Raw genomic sequence first — 18,944 nt, 5'->3', positions numbered from 1 at the left:
TAGATAGATTATAGTTAGAAGGAGGAGTAACTCAGCCACAAATTCGGTATGGAATCTAACATGGATTCCATCAGGGCCTGGAGCTTTGTTTAGTTTTAACGATTTCAGATGTTTGTCAACACCACTGACACTAATATTTATTTCATTCATCTTTTCAGCGGTACGAGGATTAAATTGGGGCAAATCTCCTGGGTTTTACTTTGTAAAGAAACATTTGAAAACGGAGTTATGCATTTCAGCTTTTGCTTTGCTACCCTCAATTTCAGTTGCTGTCTCATTCACAAGGGACTGGACACTGATGTTGGTGCCATTAACAGCCTTTACATACGATCAGAATTTCTTTGGCCCTATGTTTTGTTGTACACCTATTATGCCAGTAATCTCAATTTCTTTTGCAGCGACTGTATACCATGGAGGTTCTCTTCCATTATGAACTGTTCTACTTGGGACATACCTGTCCAATGTGTAGTCAACTATTCTTTTAAACTCGAGCCAGAGTTCCTTTACAGGCATCTGACTAGTGCTCAAAATTTCAAGTTCTTCAGTGAGATACGACACACTGTTGATTTTTCTCTAGTTTACTGATCATGTATATCAATGGTAGCTTGAACACTCAGCGAATTATTATCCTTGTTTTGTAGATCTTGATTCTTCTTGTGTGGATAGATCTTACATTCTGTTGCCATCATTACTTAGAATGTGCTCAATTGTAACAACTGATCATATCATAACTCTGTTGTCGTTATCGAATACTACTATAACAACACAGTAATTTAAAGGTTCCCTGCAAGCAACGACTTCTACAGTGGCCATTTTCTGTTTGTAATATAACCAGTGTCTAATTTACATATGTGTTGTACGTTATAATCAGTATACTTACTGCATGTTTTGCTGCTCAAAGATTACAGTTCTAAGATCGTAAAACATCTTGAATGTCTTACAGACTTTGCTTCTCTTAATGTAGTCACTGTTACAATCCTCTTTACAATCACATCTGATCAGTATCAAAATTTCTCCATGAATTCTATTTGCTGCCTGTAACAATTAATTACAGCAAAGCCCTGCCCATTGCACTCACTTATCTAAACAAAATAGAAATTAAATGTAAATATGTCAAATGGTTATTGAACAAACAATTGGAATAGCATTATTCATGGAATTTTGTGGCAAATTACAACCATGTACCAGAACCCTGAATTCTTCAGTTTTACCCTTGATTTCAGGTGAAGACAAACGAATCAAGATATGGGATATTCCGTCTGCATCTACTGTGGCTGAGTTTAAAGGACACTCTAATGCTGTTGTGAGTTTATCGTGGACACCTGACAGTGAGTATCTTGCTTCCTGTGCATTAGATGGGACCATAAGGCAGTGGAATGTGGCTCGTTGTGTGAACAGGGAAATGGGAACTGGAGAAGATGGTGAGGGAGGTGAAACAGATGCTGCTAAGAATGCAGAAACTCGGACAGAGACTGCTAGTACATCGGTAGAAAGCCATGGTCCCACTTCTCCGAGTGCATCACATACTGTTGTGAGTGTCAGTGCTGAAGCTACTCCATCTAACATATCATCATCTGCAACGCCTTCAACAAGCTCTGCATCACCTGGTCCTGCCCCAGTGGTTGCTGGACAGCCTATTGCAGGGCCATCTTCTGCAACAACTTATGACACAGTTTCTGATGACCCCATGGAAGGACCATCAACTGGTGTCCCAACAGCAGAAGTGTCTGAGAACACAACAGAAACTGCCAGTGCTCCAGTGGCTAGGTTCGTACCTTTCAAATATTTCTGGTTGTCCCATATTTCATTGTAGCATGTGTGCATTATTGTGGTGATATGAACACAGTATAAATTAGGATACCGTATTGCTTTGTGTTTTTACAATGGTTCACACTTTATCAGTGTTTAATGATGATAATGTTTCAGTCTGCTAGTCAGTGTGACATAACTGCTTAATGTGATAGAAATATAATCACTTATTGTGTGATCTTGTGCCTCTTCCATTTCCCTCTCTGTGTACCACTTATTATCAGCAGTAATAGATCTGTATCAACCACAGCAGAGGCTGGAAGTGTTGAGAAAGGGATGAAACAGAGGGAAGAGGGGGAGAAGCCAAAGTTATTATTCTTGTCTGTCTGAAAAGAATTGTGTGGAATTAAAAATTGAACATATGAGTTTAAATGATTAAAATTCTTCAAAGTAGAGCCCTTGGGCATTAACCCATCTTTGTCAGAAATTTCCATACTTACTAGGCATCCTTGAAAGAGTTTTTCTGGAACAGCATGTAGGATCATTGCTGAAGTCTTTCATATTGTCCACTATTTTCAAATGACATTGTTTTAATACAGTGACACAAGAGAAACCGGACTATACAGAGGTTCAGCAATGTAGCCAAGAGAAGAAGAGATACTCTCAGACCAAAAGGCTTATTTGGCTGGGATCAGTGTTGTGGTGCAGTAGCTAGTTAGCTGCAGTGTCTTTTTCTGATGTGTTTGATCTCTGTTTGACTGTTAAGCACTTCCATATGAGCAAAATATTGACAGTTGCCTATCAGGTACAAACAGTGGACAACACCCTTGCTCTGAAGCATACAGTGAACATTGCTTTTGCTCTCAACAGCCTTAGATATGGTTTTTTTTTTTTTTTTTTTTTTTTTTTTTTTTTTATGCGGAGAGATATATAGGTAAAATTTTGTGCCTCTGCATTTTGTCTCTGTGTTGAACTAAAAATTTGATTGTTGTTAGTAGCATCCACAGAGTTGCTTTGAACACAGTTCAAAAGATCTTGCTGGACAAGTAGACATTTCTCATGGCTATCAGTTAACACTTTAGGGCCAACTTGACACACTCAGTCTTCATTTGTAAATCCTTGGTGACAGTTTCATGCACATCGGTTTTGTCTATTCTTACAGGCCCCCCCCCCCCCCCCTCCCCACCACCCCCCCACCCCTGCGGGTTCGGGGGTAAGAATAGGTATGCGGTATTCCTGCCTGTCGTACGAGGCGACTAAAAGCACTCTCAAACGTTTCGGCCTTATGTGATGGTCCCCTGTTGGGTTTGACCTCCATATCTCAAAATTCTTCCGAAGAGTGAGCTGATTGGGGAAGGGCGCCTTACTTGGTGCATTGTATCCATCTTGCGATCAGAACTTTCGCCAGCTTGTTTGTCGTTGCATTGCAGTGCTGCCCGCTCTCCATCTTTTGGGCATGGATACGTTCCTGCGTGCACTTTCCACCTTGCGCTGTGCAGTGCCACTTTCTGCACTGACGACAACCACATGTCACCTAACATCCAGCACGGTAGCCAGTCCGTTGTGGTGGGGCCGCCATGTACCCCTGACAACACAGGGATCGCTCTACTGATGTCTGCACCGTTAACTCCCCACGTATGCCAAGGAGTAGATGCCCGTCTCCCTGGGGCATCAGGACTCCCGGCAATGGCCATCCTGCCAGATGGCTATTGCTGCGGCTGGGTGGCACCCGTGGGGAGGGCCCTTGGTCGGAGTTGGTGGCATCAGAGCGGATGACCTGCAATGAAGCGTGGTACATCATCTCTCGCTGGCGGCCAGCTGCCAGCAGTCTCTAAGCGTTCCAAAGCTCACTTTAAGGCTAATGTGTATGACCCCAAATCGTTCCCATCCCTGGCCACACCATGGGAGGAACGAAAGGCTATGAATGACACCGAAAGGTATTTGCCCCGGTATCTCGTCTGTACCAGAGCTGACGGGGGAATCGTTTGTGTCTGTGAAGCCTCAGTTCTTTGTAGAACATTTAGAGGACAAGTTCGGGGAGGTGGAGGGCTTGTCCAAAATGCGGTCAGGGTCAGTCTTAATAAAAACAGCATCCTCTGCCCAGTCACAAGCCTTGCTCGCTTGTACGAAGCTGGGGATTGTTTCTGTTACTATCACCCCGCATAAAAGTTTAAATATGGTCCAGGGCATTATTTTTCACAGAGATCTTCTTTTACAGTCTGATGACGAGCTGCGCACCAACTTAGAGCGACGAGGTGTCCATTTTGTCAGGCGCGTCCACCGGGGTCCGAGGGATCATCAAGTTGCCACCGGTGCCTTCATCTTGGCCTTCGAGGGTGACACATTACCTGAGAAGGTCAAGGTGATGGTCTACTGTTGTGATGTCAAACGCTGTATCCCTCCCCCGATGCGGTGCTTCAAGTGTTGGAAGTTCGGCCATATGTCTTCTTGCTGTGCTTCCACCCTCATCTGTCGCGATTGTGGCCGACCATCCCCTCCTGATACTCCATGTGCCCCGCCTCCCATCTGTGCACCATCCCCCTTATTCGCCGGACTTTGATTCTGCAGAAGGAGCGGAAAATAATGGAATACAAGACCCTGGATAGGCTGACCTATACTGAGGCTAAGCGTAAGTTTGAACGACTGCACCCAGTACGCAAGACGTCCACTTATGCCACCACTGTCGCTCCTGTTACAGTTCCCATAGCTGCACCACACACCGTTAGCTCTCAGAGCCAGAGAACCACACCTGCCCCCTTGATGGTGGGTGGCACTTCACTCCCTGTTGCTCCTGCGCCATCTACTTCAGGAGCAACGCCCCCCCCCCCCCTCCCCCCCCCTCCCCCCCCCCCCCCAACCATTGGGGACATCAGTTCCCCCTTCCCAGCCGGAGAAGTGTAAGACTTCTTCGGCTCCTCTCGCCAGGAAGGGGTCCCTTGGGGACCTCCTTTCTCAAGTTCCGACTGGTACAACAGCGGACGCCCGCAAGTGGCTGAAACAAACACCAGTCCCTGGTCATAGGGCCTCATGGTTGTCGTCCGTCCCTGAGGCTGACCCAGTGAAGCCCACGAAGCCTGAACCACCGAAGGCACACCGAGAGAAGTAGAAAAAGAAGAAAGTCGCCAAGAACAACGACATTGCGGTGGCACCCGTCCCACCGCTTCCTACAAGCTCTGTGTCTGAGGAGGAGGTGGAGATTCTGGTGTCTGCTGAGGACCTCGATCTCGCCGGTCCCTCGGACACCATGGATAGCACTAGCACAGGCGCTCAATCGGAGGCAGCAGGTGACCCAGCGGCGTAATCTGCCTTCCCAGTCCCGTCCCGCCTTTCTCAGACATGGACAATATCATCCTCCAGTGGAACTGCAGCGGTTTCTTCCACCATCTAGCTGAGCTCCGACAACTTATCAGCCTTCACCCTTTCTTCTGCATTGCTCTTCAGAAAACTTGGTTTCCAGCAATACGAACCCCCGCCCTCCGTGGCTATTGGGGTTATTATAAGAACCGGGCAGCTTATGAAAGGGTGTCTGGTGGCATCTGCATCTATGTCCTTCACTCTCTTCACAGCGAGTCTGTCCCTCTACAAACACTTTTAGAGGCTGTCGCCGTTCGGGTGTGGACGCCACAGGCTTTACCTTCCACCGGATGGTGATGTTGCGCAGCATGTCCTGGCTGCACTGATAACCCAATTGCCGCCACCTTTCTTGTTACTGGGCGACTTCAACGCCCACAACCCTCTGTGGGGTGGGTCAGTTGCAACAGGTCGAGGCACCACCATTGAGCATTTTTTGGCACAGCTCGATCTTTCCATTTTAAATGATAGCGCTGTCACACACTTCAGCGTGGCGCATGGCACGTACTGCGCCATCAACCTTTTGACCACTTTCCGATCTTTCTGTCACTGCCACAGCATTACTCTTCTGGGCACCCTAGCAGATGGGCTATGAATAAGGCTGACTGGGACTTGTTCTCCTCCATTAAGGCTGACTGGGACTTGTTCTCCTCCATTGCCGCTATTGAGCTTCTCTCTAATGACGCCATTGATGCGGTGGTTCACTCGGTCACCACCAGCATCGTTACTGCCGCAGAATCTTCCATTCCCCGTTCTTCTGGGTCCCCTCGGCGGAGGACTGTGCCTTGGTGGTCGCCTGAGATCGCTGAGGCGATTAAAGATCGCCGGCGGGCGCTACAGCGTCACAAGCGACATCCCTCCATTGAACACCTCATCACCTTCAAACGGCTGCGTGCGCGGGCCCACCACCTTATCCGCCAACACAAGCAGGAGTTCCGAGCGAGGTGGCGCAGTGGTTAGCACACTGGACTCGCATTCGGAAGGACGACGGTTCAATCCCGCGTCCGGCCATCCTGATTTAGGTTTTCCGTGATTTCCCTAAATCGCACCAGGCAAATGCTGGGATGGTTCCTTTCAAAGGGCATGGCCAACTTCCTTCCCCGTCCTTCCCTAATCCAATGAGACCGATGACCTCGCTGTTTGGTCTCTTCCCCCTAAAAAAAAAAAAAAAAACAACAACAACAACAACAACAACAACAACAACAAGCAGGAGTGCTGGGAGCGGTATGTGTCCACTATTGGCCTCCATGTCTCTCCATCGCAGGTCTGGGCCAAGATTAGACGCCTCTATGGCTATCAGACCCCTGTCAGCGTCCCTGCGCTCTCACTGAATGGAGCAGTTAGTACTGACTCCGACATAATTGCCAACCGCTTGGCAGAGCATTTTGCTCTGAATTCCGCTTCTGCGAATTACCCACTGGCCATCCGCTCCATTAAAGAGCGGATGGAACGTTGGAGCCTTTCCTTTCAAACGCACCATCATGAAACCTACAATGTTCCATTCAGTGAGTGGGAATTTCACAGTGTCCTAGCCACTTGACCCGATACTGCTCCTGGGCCAGATCACATCCACTGTCAGATGCTGAAACACCTTTCAGTGGACTGCAAGCGACGCCTCCTCGACCTTTACAACTGTCTCTGGGTTGAGGGTAAGTTTCCGTCGCAAGGGCGGGAAAGCATTGTCATCCCCGTTTTGAAACCTGGTGAGAACCCTTTGGAGGTGGACAGCTACCGTCCCATTAGCCTTACCAACGTTCTTTGCAAGTTGCTAGAACGGATGGTGAGCCGACGGTTGAGTTGGGTACTCGAGTCGCGGGGCCTTCTGGCTCTGGCTCAGGGTGGGTTCTGTAAGGGCCGCTCTGCCACCGACAATCTGGTGAGCCTGGAGCCAGCCATCTGTACAGCCTCTGCGCACCGTCAGCACCTCGTCGCTGTATTTTTCAACATGCGGAAGGCATACGATACGACGAGGCGTCATCACATCCTATCTACGCTTCATGGTTGGGGTCTTCGGGGTCCACTGCCGATCTTCATCCGAAATTTTCTGTCGCATCGTACCTTCCGCCTGCAAGTCGCAGCCTCCCATAGTTCTTCCCGAGTCCAGGAGAACAGGGTACCACAGGGATCTGTCCTCAGTGTCTGCCTGTTTTTAATTGCAATAAACGGGCTCGCTGCAGCGGTGGGCAATTCTGTCTCCGCTTCCTTGTATGCTGACGACTTCTGCCTCTACTATAGCTCCATTGCCATTGCAGCTGCTGAACGACAGGTGCAGGGCGCTATCCACAAGGTGCAGTCTTGGGCTGTAGCGCATGGTTTCCAGTTTTCGGTTGCCAAGACCTGCGTTATGCATTTCTGCCGGTGCCGAACAGTCCACCCTGAGCCGCGGCTTTATCTTGCCGGCGAACTTCTTGCTGTAGTGGAGACACATAGGTTTTTGGGAGTTGTTTTTGATGCCTGGTTGACTTGGCTGCCTCATATTCGGCAGCTTAAACAGACGTGTTGGCGGCATCTAAATGCTCTGCGATGGTTGAGCCACACCAGCTGGGGCGCCGACCAATCTACCCTCTTACGGCTCTACCAGGCGTTAATCCAGTCCCGTCTGGATTATGGGAGTCTGGCTTATGGCTCAGCATCCCCATCTGCATTGCGGGTGCTGGACCCAATACTACACAGCGGGATACGACTTGCCACTGGTGCCTTCCGGACCATCCCTGTGGACAGCATACTTGTGGAGGCAGGTGTCCCTCCTCTGCGGTTGCGGCCCAACATTTACTGGCCGCTTATGCTGCCCATGTTTTTAGCTTGCCCGGGCATCCAAATTATCGTTTTCTGTTCCCGCAATCGGTCATCCATCTGCCAGAACGTTGGCCCTGGTCAGGTTGAACGATCGCGGTCCGCGTCAAATAGCTTCTCTCCGGGCTTGGGGTTTACCCTGTTCCACCTCCTTTCCGGGCCCCTCTGTGTACACCCCCATGGTGTGTTCCTCGCCTTTGCCTTCGGCTCGACTTGGCACAGGGCCCGAAGGATTCAGTCCCTCCGGAGGCCTTCTGCTGCCGCTTTTATTCCATGCTAGCCACGTATCAGGGCTCTGGCGTTGTATACACTGATGGTTCGATGGTTGCTGGTCGGGTTGGTTATGCTCTCACTCTAGTGGACCACTACGAACAACCATCCTTGCCGGCTGGCTGCAGCGTTTTTACTGCTGAGCTGGTCACCATCTTTCGTGCCCTAGAGTATATCCGATCCTGCTCAGGTGAGTCCTTTGTTATCTGTAGCGATTCCCTGAGCGGTTTACGAGCTATCGAACAGTGTTTCCCTCGTTCTCATCTGGTGATAGCTATCCAGGCGTCCCTGCATACTCTTGCCCGTTGCGGCCGCTCTGTGGTCTTTGTGTGGACCCCCGGTCATGTCGGTACCCCGGGCAATGAACATGTTGACCGTCTGGCGAAAGAGGCCACCAGTAAACCATCTCTGGACGTTGGCCTCCCAGAGAATGATTTGAGGGCAGTCTTACGCCGCAAAGTTTTTGCGCTATGGGACGATGAATGGCGCGAACTGACCACACATAATAAACTCCGTGCTGTCAAGGAGACGACAGCTGTGTGGCGGTCATCCCTGCGAACCACTCGCAGGGCCTCAGTAGTCCTTGGCCGGCTCTGCATTGGCCACTCCCGGCTGACACACAGTTATTTACTGCGCCGGGAGGACCCCCCTCTCTATGTCGCTGCGGGGGGGCTTTGACAGTGGTCCTCATTTTGTTGGCCTGCCCCCTTTTAGCTGTGGTCAGGCAGACATTTGCGCTGCCTGATACGCTCCCTGCCCTTTTAACTGATGACCCTGCTATGGCTGGCTTAGTTTTACGTTTTATTCGGGCAGGGGTTTTTTATCGTTTAATCTGACTATTTCTTATGTTCTTTTGTGTTGATTCTGGCCTTTGACCTACGATTTTAGACTGAGTTTTTAATGCGTCTCTTGGTGGTTGGCTTTTCCCTTTTTTTTCTCTATGGTCGGCCAACCACCGCCACACTCCGTGTGATTTTAATTTGTTATGTCTGTTCTTTGTCTGAGTTTTTCTTGTCCTGTGTTGTCTGTTGTCTCTATTATCCGTTTTTTACTCTATGTGGGTGTTTTTAAGCTTTGGAGCAAGGGACCGATGACCGTTGCAGTCTGGTCCGTTTAATCCCACAAACCAACCAACCAACCAACCTATTCTTACAGTCCCTGGTAGTGTTTGATCAATGTCCAGAGGTTCATGCACAAGATTGTCATTGCCCTGGGATTTTCTAATTCATGAATTTCCAGGTATGGTCCTGAGTTTTTTCCTTCGCAATACAGGCTACTTCTTAAATACTTCTTCATCCATTTGGTCTACAAAATATGGATAGTACTTGGCAGTCACTTTTAACCCTTTGCTAGGTAACCAATAAGAATAATTATTTTTTAATATCACATCATTTTTAATATTTCCGATAGCTGACTGAGTTCTATCCACTGCTTTGGATGCTGTTTCACGTCTTGTGCAAAGTGGGTGACTCATGCCTAGTGAAGTCGTGTTTTTACAAAACATGTTGCACAAACGCTTTACTTATATACAAGGCCCATTAATTTTAAATTGGTAACATATCCAGTAGGCTATGTAAGAAGAGCAGGTGTACTGACCTGTACGTTATTGTAAGGCCTCAATATAATGTCTTGTGGGGTTAACACACCTACACCGTTACACATACAATTTACTTCTCTTCTTTGTTCATTTCGTTATTGGGCCAATGACGAGACATGACTCGAGAGACTGGCACCACAAATGTAGTTGAAAGCTTTGCAGATTTTATTTCTTAAATGGTTTATGGAGTTTCCAGATTTTACAAATTAATCCAAGATTTAATAAACGCATTTTCATAATTTTCTGTACAGATCTACTTTTTTATGTTTATCAAACAGTCATGATTCACTTTTAAACATATATGAATTAATTCAGTTTGAAACACTTACTTCCAGCTTAGGACAATCAGCAGCCTATGTGGCTCAGAGTCTTTCAAGGTATTGTTGCAATCTGATATAAATGGCTCAATGTCTAACTTAGCAAGAGAGCATGCTTGTCTTAATGCAGTAGAAAGTTATTTGCATCCTGCTGTTGACGTATGTGAAGATGTGCTATACTGTAGCTGGTATTTGCAGATGTCAGTTGCAGTGTACCGAGGACGAGGACATATAGACGCATTTTTGACATGGATGACAAATTGAATTTTGGTGGGAGCACAGGAAGTAATCAAGTTGTCAGAGCAATCCAAACAGTTGGGTAGAGATTGAGAACAGTGATACAGTATACTACAGTCTGCAAGAAGTAAAGTATGAATGTGGGGCAACATAGTGGGGTGAGAGTGAGACAGTTTTGTTGAACACTAGTTATGATTGACAAGACCACTGAGAGGAAGTGGAGATTGAATGTCTAACCACGGCACAATTTTGAAATGATGCATATGGAGCAATTAAGTTTCGCTGCTTTGGCTTCTGGACAACTTATTGTGGGGCTGTTTCTGTAACCTCATAAGCTTTACTAATATTCAGTACATCATCATATGTGAAAGCTTAATCATTGTAATTCTACTTCCACATGGATGACTTTTCAAGTCAATGAAGACTGTCCAATATTAGCAATTCAGTATATAAATACCTGTAGAAAGGGTGGGAACAAGTGAACTTACAACAGGACCTGAGTGCTTTGATAGAGATTACCCATGTGCCTTAAGATTTCTGTTTCAGTTTTTGGGACTGGAAACATTCTAACAGCATGCCAACAACACATAAGTTAGTTTTTACTGAAGCACTCTTGACAGTGTATTATAGCAGGCTGTTCCAACATTGTCCAGTGGGGTATGGGTGCTCACAAGCTTACAGTTCTCTTGCTGGGTAAGTGCACTAGCCCCATTCCACTGTGTCTTCACCCTCTTCTGTTGTGTGCACACTGCCTTTCTCACTGTTAAAGGGACATTTTAATACCTTAAATACAAGATTTCAAGGGCCTGATCTACTGAATATTTGCATGTATTATAAAATTAATCAACTTTCAAAAACTCCATTTGAAAGGAAGCTTGGTATAGGAAGCTTATTTTGAATGCCTTTGCTCATTACTATTACCTCCAAAGACATTTCATGGTTTAACACCCAATAATTTTACTACTTGGCCAGCATTTTCACACGAGATTTCAGAACCTTCACTGTCTAGAAAATAAATTATTATTATTTAGCACTCTGTTTTAAGTTACTCCAATTCCTGTATGTTTGGAAATGCAGTGAGAAGTGTGTGATTCACAAAATTACATTCAATTCAATAAATTTGCACTGTGGTGTGTGCTCGAGTGTTTTCCAAGATACACAGAAAAGCAGCAGACATGTTAGTATTTCAATTAACATTTGGTTGTGAACCACTTTTTTTGCCCTGAAAAGGTTTAAAAAAAGGCACAAAATTCCCAACACTGAAGAACTTTTTGCAACGGAGTTTGAAACCTAATGTTTTGTCACTAGTTAATAAAGAAAAATGTCATGTCCCACAAAAGTAATAAAGCCTTAACATTTTTTTATTTGGATAGAATTCTTCTGCTACGTATGATCATATTTGTTCAGCTGTAGTTCCGTCACTATCTGGAATTGTTGTGTACAGAGTGGTAAATGCCTGTGGGCACTCATCTGTTCACATGCAGGCTCTTGATTGTCGTCCAATAACCTGTATAGATGGGCTTTAGTCCCTGATATAATCTGTTGGAACTTCCATTACTTGAGGACAAATCCAAATGCATGATATGCCTTCATTTATGATGACCGTCTGGTGGTAATGCAATTCTCAGAAAATGTAGTGCACATTCATTAATAATGAATGCATTATAACACCTAAACCAACTTGCCCTGCTGTTCTGGAGAGCAGTAAGTCATTTCCTTCATTACTTTTTTAACTTGGTGTTTTGTGCCATATGCATTCTTAAGACAAATGATTACACTGTCAGAAAAATTGGATGATGTCCCATTTTGTTTATTTGCAACATGTCTCATTACAAGTTTTCTAATACTACATGTTAATTGTTAATTGGGTGATTTATTCTAGAGTAGGAGCTTCAAAAATTGAGCAAATCAGTAACGATTTGGTCCACCTCTGGCACTTACAAAAGCAGTTATTCGGCTTGGCATTGATCGTTAGAGTTGTTGAATGTTGTTGTGAGGGAAATCATGCCAGATTCTGCCCATTCATGCATTATGTTGTAAAAATCCCAAGCTGGTTGGAAGACCCAGCCCCTAATGCTGACCGAGCGAGGTGGCGCAGTGGTTAGACACTGGACTCGCATTCGGGAGGACGACGGTTCAATCCCGCGTCCGGCCATCCTGATTTAGGTTTTCCGTGATTTCCCTAAATCGCTCCAGGCAAATGCCGGGATGGTTCCTTTCAAAGGGCACGGCCGACTTCCATCCCCGTCCTTCCCTAATCCGATGAGACCTATTACCTCGCTGTCTGGTCTCCTTCCCCAAACCAACCAACCAACCCTAATGCTGCAAACATCCTTAGATGGGGAGTGATCTGGGGACATTGCTGGCCAAGGTAATGTTTGGCAAGCATGAAGGAATTTTCACTGTGTGTGGGCGGGTATTATCTTGGTGAAATGTAAGCCCAGGATGGCTTAGATCAAGGGCAAATAAAAGGGAGGGGGGGCATAGAATATCATCGATGTACTGCTGTACTGTAAGGGTGCTGCAGATGACAACCAAAGTCATCCTGCTATGAAAAGAAGTGGCACCCCAGACCATCACTCCCAGATGTCTGGTGATAAGGTAGGCAGCAGGCAGGTTGGTATCCCAACACTATCCAGCTTGTCTCCAGACATGTCATCACTGAACACAATTCTAGTCCAGTCAGTGAGACTCCAAGCCGAAGAGATGCCTGGAGACAAAACAGACTGTGGTGGGATACCAACCTGAATGTCACCATACGGCCCGACAGCCAGGAGATATGGTCTGGGGTGCCATTCTTTTTCATAGCAGGACTCCTTTGGTTGTCATCCGCAGCACCCTTACAGTACAATAGTACGTTGATGATATTCTAGGCTCCGTTTTGTTGTCCTATGTAGCAAGCCATGCTGGACTTGAATTTCGAGAAGCTATTGCCTACACTGATACGGCGAGAGTTTCTATTGCTTGTCTTCATGCTTGCCAAACCCTGCTGTGGCCAGCAAGGTCATTGGATCCCTCCCCAAATGAGAACGTTCGGAGCATAATGGGCAGGGCCCTACAACCACGTTGGGATTCTGACAATCTGACACTTCAATTGCACACAGTTTGGCACAACATCCCTCTGCAGGACAACCAACAACTCTTAGCTGACTAACTGTGTGCCTAGGGCCAGAGGTGGACAAACACATTATTGACTTGTTCAAATAATGAAGCTCTTTCACCTGAATAGTTCATCCAATTTTTCTGAAATTGTGATCATTTGTTTGTCTGTACATGTTCATTGCATCTATAGAACTCTGCCCCATTCGTATCATTACGTTGTGATTAGTCTTTTTTTTTTTTGTAGCCTTAGAGTATATTTTGTCTCTTTATTTCACATTTTGAAATCAAAATTGATGCTGATAATAGGCTTTCAAAAATAGTGTCCAAATTATTGTGTGATACATCTTATTTTGTTTTGTTCATTCTTCCATCTGTTTCAGTTCTCCGAGTCCATACCAGTCAGCATGTTTTTCTGTAGGAGATCATATACTGTGTGTTCATCATGTGTCAAAAGATACTTTGGCCGCTGTGAATATCACTTACATTGATGAATGAAATGCGATAAATAATTTATTTATCCATAGATTGCAGGAAACTGTGTGGTTAATGACAGATGTAATCAAAACTGTACTTTACCAAATTTCTTCAAGCTTATGGAGTGTTCGGACTGAACCTTGTAACAGACACTATTTCTGGCTGCAGACAGTCTCTGAAGTAGAAATTTGGTGAACTGTACTCAAATAAAAGTTTTTGTACATTTTTTTTAACTTACAACCCTCACCCTTTAAGCATACTCAGTGTTATGTGTGTATACAACATGAATATCATCTTTCATTGTGTTTTATTAACTAGATTACAGTTTGTAAGTGAAAGAATTTTTAAATGCTTATAAATGCATGTAAATATGTGCATTAAGAAGAGAGAACTTCTTTCTATCATCCAGAAATCATAGTTTTCTGATAGGTGTGATTCTGATAGGTATGCTATGCCATATTTATTTTTCCTCTGATTTGATAAGGCTCACACAATCCTCGTGTGGACTTGATATGCTTATAGTGTCTGCCACGGTGTCATGGAGTTACCATGGACACCAGTTTCATGATGTGATCGTTCATGCTGTGTTGAGTGTTGTAACAGGTGCATCGTGGGTGCCAAACAGTTCCATGTCCAGCTGTCAGGGCCACTGTGTTTATTCTCCGTACAATCTGTGTTACTCTCTGTTTAAAACATTCCTTCATTTGATACATACACTCCATGTAAATACTTTCTCCTAGCTACTCTTTTACCATGGCCACTGTCTGAAGTTGTTCACTTTTTTCCTGTTCTGAATTATTTGCTGTAATGAGAAAACTGAACTGTATCATTAAACAGTATCAAGGTGACAATAACTCTGAGCCTAATAAATTTGTTCTCTCTAGTATGACATCTGATTACTAAACTTAAGGACATTTCTCTGCAAAAGTATGCCAGTCAAAAGTTCTGCTGTAACAAACATGCTCACCAATTGCTGTTCATAATTGAAAATCGTATATTTCACATACAAGTGTGCAGTGATTATGACTTTGTTTTTAATCTTAGAAATGATATTTATATTAAAAAATGAGTGGTTGTCTGAGCAGTTAATTATAGACATTCATAGCAGTAGTGAAAAAGAGCTAATTCTTGTACAGAAATTGGAAATAATTGCGAGTGCTACTGGTTGGTTATAATTAAACTGAAGGAGTTTAGAGTGTGCAGTGCAGGCTTCATACATCACAGGATGCTGAAGCATTATGTGTTCACGAATCAGTGGGCTCGTGGAGTATGCTGAAAAAAATTATAGTTCCACTTGCTGCCACCAGGTGAAAATATGGTGCTGTAACAGTCAGAATGTGAACTGTTGCTGTTTTGTTGTCAGTATGCTGTTTGTTGATTGGCAATGCGTGTTGCTTTCTTTAGTGAAGTTATTGTACTCTATAGGAATCACCATGGGTTTCGAAAAAGATGATCGTGTGAAACCCAGCTCGCCCTATTCGTCCGCGAGACTCAGAGGGCTATAGACACGGGTTCCCAGGTAGATGCCATGTTTCTTGACTTCCACAAGGCATTCGATACAGTTCCCCACAGTCGTTTATTGAACAAAGTAAGAGCATATGGACTATCAGACCAATTGTGTGATTGGATTGAAGAGTTCCTAGATAACAGAATGTAGCATGCCATTCTCAATGGAGAGACGTCTTCCGAAGTAAGAGTGATTTCAGGTGTGCCGCAGGGGAGTGTCATAGGACCATTGCTATTCACAATATACGTAAATGACCTTGTGGATAACATCGGAAGTTCACTGAGGCTTTTTGCGGATGATGCTGTAGTATATTGAGAGGTTGTAACAATGGAAAATTGTACTGCAATGCAGGAGGATCTGCAACGAATTGACACATGGTGCAGGGAATGACAATTGAATCTCAATGTAGACAAGTGTAATGTGCTGCGAATACATAGAAAGAAAGATCCTTTATCATTTAGCTATAATATAGCAGGTCAGCAACTGGAAGCACTTAATTCCATAAATTATCTGGGAGTAGGCATTAGGAGTGATTTAAAATGGAATGATCATATAAAGTTGATCGTTGGTAAAGCAGATGCCAGACAGAGATTCATTGGAAGAATCATAAGGAAAAGCAATCCGAAAACAAAAGAAGTAGGTTACAGTACACTTGTTTGCCCACTGCTTGAATATTGCTCACCAGTGTGGGATCCGTACCAGATAGGGTTGATAGAAGAGATAGAGAAGATCCAATGGAGAGCAGCATGCTTCGTCACAGGATCATTTAGTAATCGCGAAAGCGTTACGGAGATGATAGATAAACTCCAGTGGAAGACTCTGCAGGAGAGACGCTCAGTAGCTCAGTACGGGCTTTTGTTGAAGTTTCGAGAACATACCTTCACCGAGGAGCCAAGCAGTATATTGCTCGCTCCTACGTGTATCTCGCGAAGAGACCATGAGGATAAAATCAGAGAGATTAGAGCCCACACAGAGGCATACCGACAATCTTTCTTTCCACGAACAATACGGGACTGGAATAGAAGGGAGAACCGATAGAGGTACTCGAAGTACCCTCCACCACAAACCGTCAGGTGGCTTGCGTAGTATGGATGTTGATGTAGATGTAGATGTAAAGAGTTAAGAAGGTTGAAGTTTTCCATCTGAAAGACTATGACTATTGAGAAAAAAGGTCGTGCATTACCGGCATTATCGGAATGGTAGCAACAGCAGCACTGCTTTGCGGGAGTATCCCAGACAGAAACTGCTATAAAAAAGCCCCAAGTCAATAAATGGGTGAAAGAATATGATCAAGAAATTTGAAGAAAAGATGAGTTAAGTTGTGCAACAGAGAGAGGGAGGTGTCCCATTCCCATTGCAGTTTTTGATGAAGTTGATGTACCTATAGCCGACTTCGCAGCAAATGCCCTCAAATTCTGCAGCCAGTGCTCAAGCTGTGTGATGGGAATTCTCTCTCCACTGGTCAACAATTCAAAAGATTTTGAGCATAGTTTACACTGGTACCACTACGAGATTCAGAATCCAGGTTTGCAAGAACACATTTGTGTCCACACCATTATTTTGATGCAAGATGGGGCAAACACAACACATTCCTTGCCAAATGAAAGATTTACTTCGAGAAACCTTTGGTAATGACTGCATCACCTCTAGGCAATTTCAAGATGCATGGCATTCTGGATCCCCCAACTTAAATCCACATGACTTCTGGTTGTGGGGATGTGATTCTATCATGGATTTATCTGGACTCTTCCTAATCTGAAGGATAGTGCATAACATGTCACTCTGATTACACTGAATATGCTGTGGGTGACTGTTGACCATGTAGTGTTAACAGGTGCAGCATGTTACTGAGTCGGGAGACCATACTGAACACCTTGTAACTTGTGACCATATCCTAATAAGTTGTGCTTGAACCTGTTATCATGTGTTTGATCATTCCTCCCCTTTTCCTGCACTCACACCACATTCTGACTGTTTACAGCATCATATTTTCACCTGGTGGCGGAAAGTTGAACTTCAGCATAATCTTTGAGCATAGCAATTAATGAACGTACCTACAATGTTGAGATGTCCTGCAGTGTATACATACCATACTGCAACACATGGATCACTATCAGTTTAATTATAAACACCCAGTACATGTTCTTTCTTTGATACGAAGAAATTATAAAACCATATTCACAATAATTCTGAGGAAAGTGGAATGAATTTTGGTTATTTATGTCATACAGTAAGGTAAATTGTATTCTGGCTAAGACACTGGACATAGGTTGAAATCATGGTTCATCATATTTCTTGGCAGTTTCTGTAATTTTTCTACATTGTTTAAAGTGAACGGCGGGATTCCTTCTAGAAGACCACAATTGTGTCAATTTCCTGCATCATTCTGCACTTCATATTTAATTATCTTGTCATTGACAGGACATAAAGAAGGAAAAGATACTGGTTGAAGGACTCAAATGCTCAAAAGTGCAGTGATGGGTGCCTCAGTTGAAGACTATGTTATTTCTAAATGCTTTCGACATCCAAGTGATGAAAGTGCATACCCCATATTAATTGAAACACATGTGTGAAGTCTTCATTGAGAAGTAAATATGTTAGTCATTGAAAAAAGTGAAGTGAAAAATTGTGGCCAAGTGAAGTGCTGATCTGCAAGGAAAAATAAGAAAAATATAGGTAATATCACTGAAGTAAATGTTATACTAATGTATGATCTAAGAGTAGTGTCTTTAATTAATAGTCAAAACGTCCAGGATTCTGGGTTCAAACCTCAACACTGCTCAAATTTTGAATAAAAATCAGCAGCAATGGCAGACGAAGACTTCTATCATAAGAAGTCAGCCTCATTCCGCCAATAGCCTTATCAAAGAGGCTAGAGGAGTGAACAGAGGTTCAGGACACACTCTTGCCCTTGGGGGGTGGGAAACTGCTTCGAAAAGTGGAGAAATCAACAATGATTAATGGCATGAGGATGCAGAAGGCAATGGAAATCACTGTATTAAAGGGACACAGTGTGTATCCACAAGAATTCTGGCATGTAATTGAAAAGTGTAGTGATGATCCCACCATTGGCAAAAGATTGCAGGCAAATCCCGCATTCAGATCTCTGGGAGGGGACTGCCATGAGGGGAGATGACCATGAGAAAAAGATTGAATAACCAACAAAAGAGTAACATTTTACAAATCAGGGCATGGAAAGTCAGAAGTCTGAAAGTGGTATGGAAGCTATAAAATTTGAAAAGGGAAATTTTAGGCTCAATCTAGATATAGTGGGAGTCAGTGAAGTGAAATGGAAAGACGACATGGATTTCTGGTTAGATGGGCATAGGGTAATATCAACAGCAGTGAAAATGGTATAACAGAAGTAGGATTCATTATGAAAAGGTTGGTAGGGCAGAACAGTTCAGTGGTAGGGTTGTTGTCATCAGAATCGATAGTAAACCGTCAGCCACAACAATAGTTTATGTATATATGCCAACATCACTAGCAGAAGATTGCGAAAAAGTATATGAGGATACTGAATGGATAATTCAGCATGTAAAGGGAG

At 44.3% G+C, this 18,944-nt stretch overlaps 1 protein-coding gene across 1 annotated transcript in view; it reads left to right on the top strand.

Moving 5' to 3' along the window:
* Window positions 1-14,744, top strand: part of LOC126457852 (TAF5-like RNA polymerase II p300/CBP-associated factor-associated factor 65 kDa subunit 5L) — a 154,145-nt gene extending 139,401 nt beyond the window's left edge. The window contains exons 11-12 of the mRNA XM_050094492.1: window positions 1,224-1,767; window positions 13,797-14,744. Of these exons, the coding sequence (XP_049950449.1) occupies window positions 1,224-1,767; window positions 13,797-13,911 (659 nt within the window). The 3' untranslated portion in view covers window positions 13,912-14,744. The remainder of the gene's footprint in view (window positions 1-1,223; window positions 1,768-13,796) is intronic.
* Window positions 14,745-18,944: the final 4,200 nt, after the last annotated feature.

This window comes from Schistocerca serialis, chromosome 2, assembly GCF_023864345.2.
Source record: "Schistocerca serialis cubense isolate TAMUIC-IGC-003099 chromosome 2, iqSchSeri2.2, whole genome shotgun sequence".
Lineage (NCBI taxonomy): Eukaryota > Metazoa > Arthropoda > Insecta > Orthoptera > Acrididae > Schistocerca > Schistocerca serialis.
Note: the sequence above shows the minus strand (reverse complement) of the source record. Positions and strands in the feature narration are given on the sequence as shown.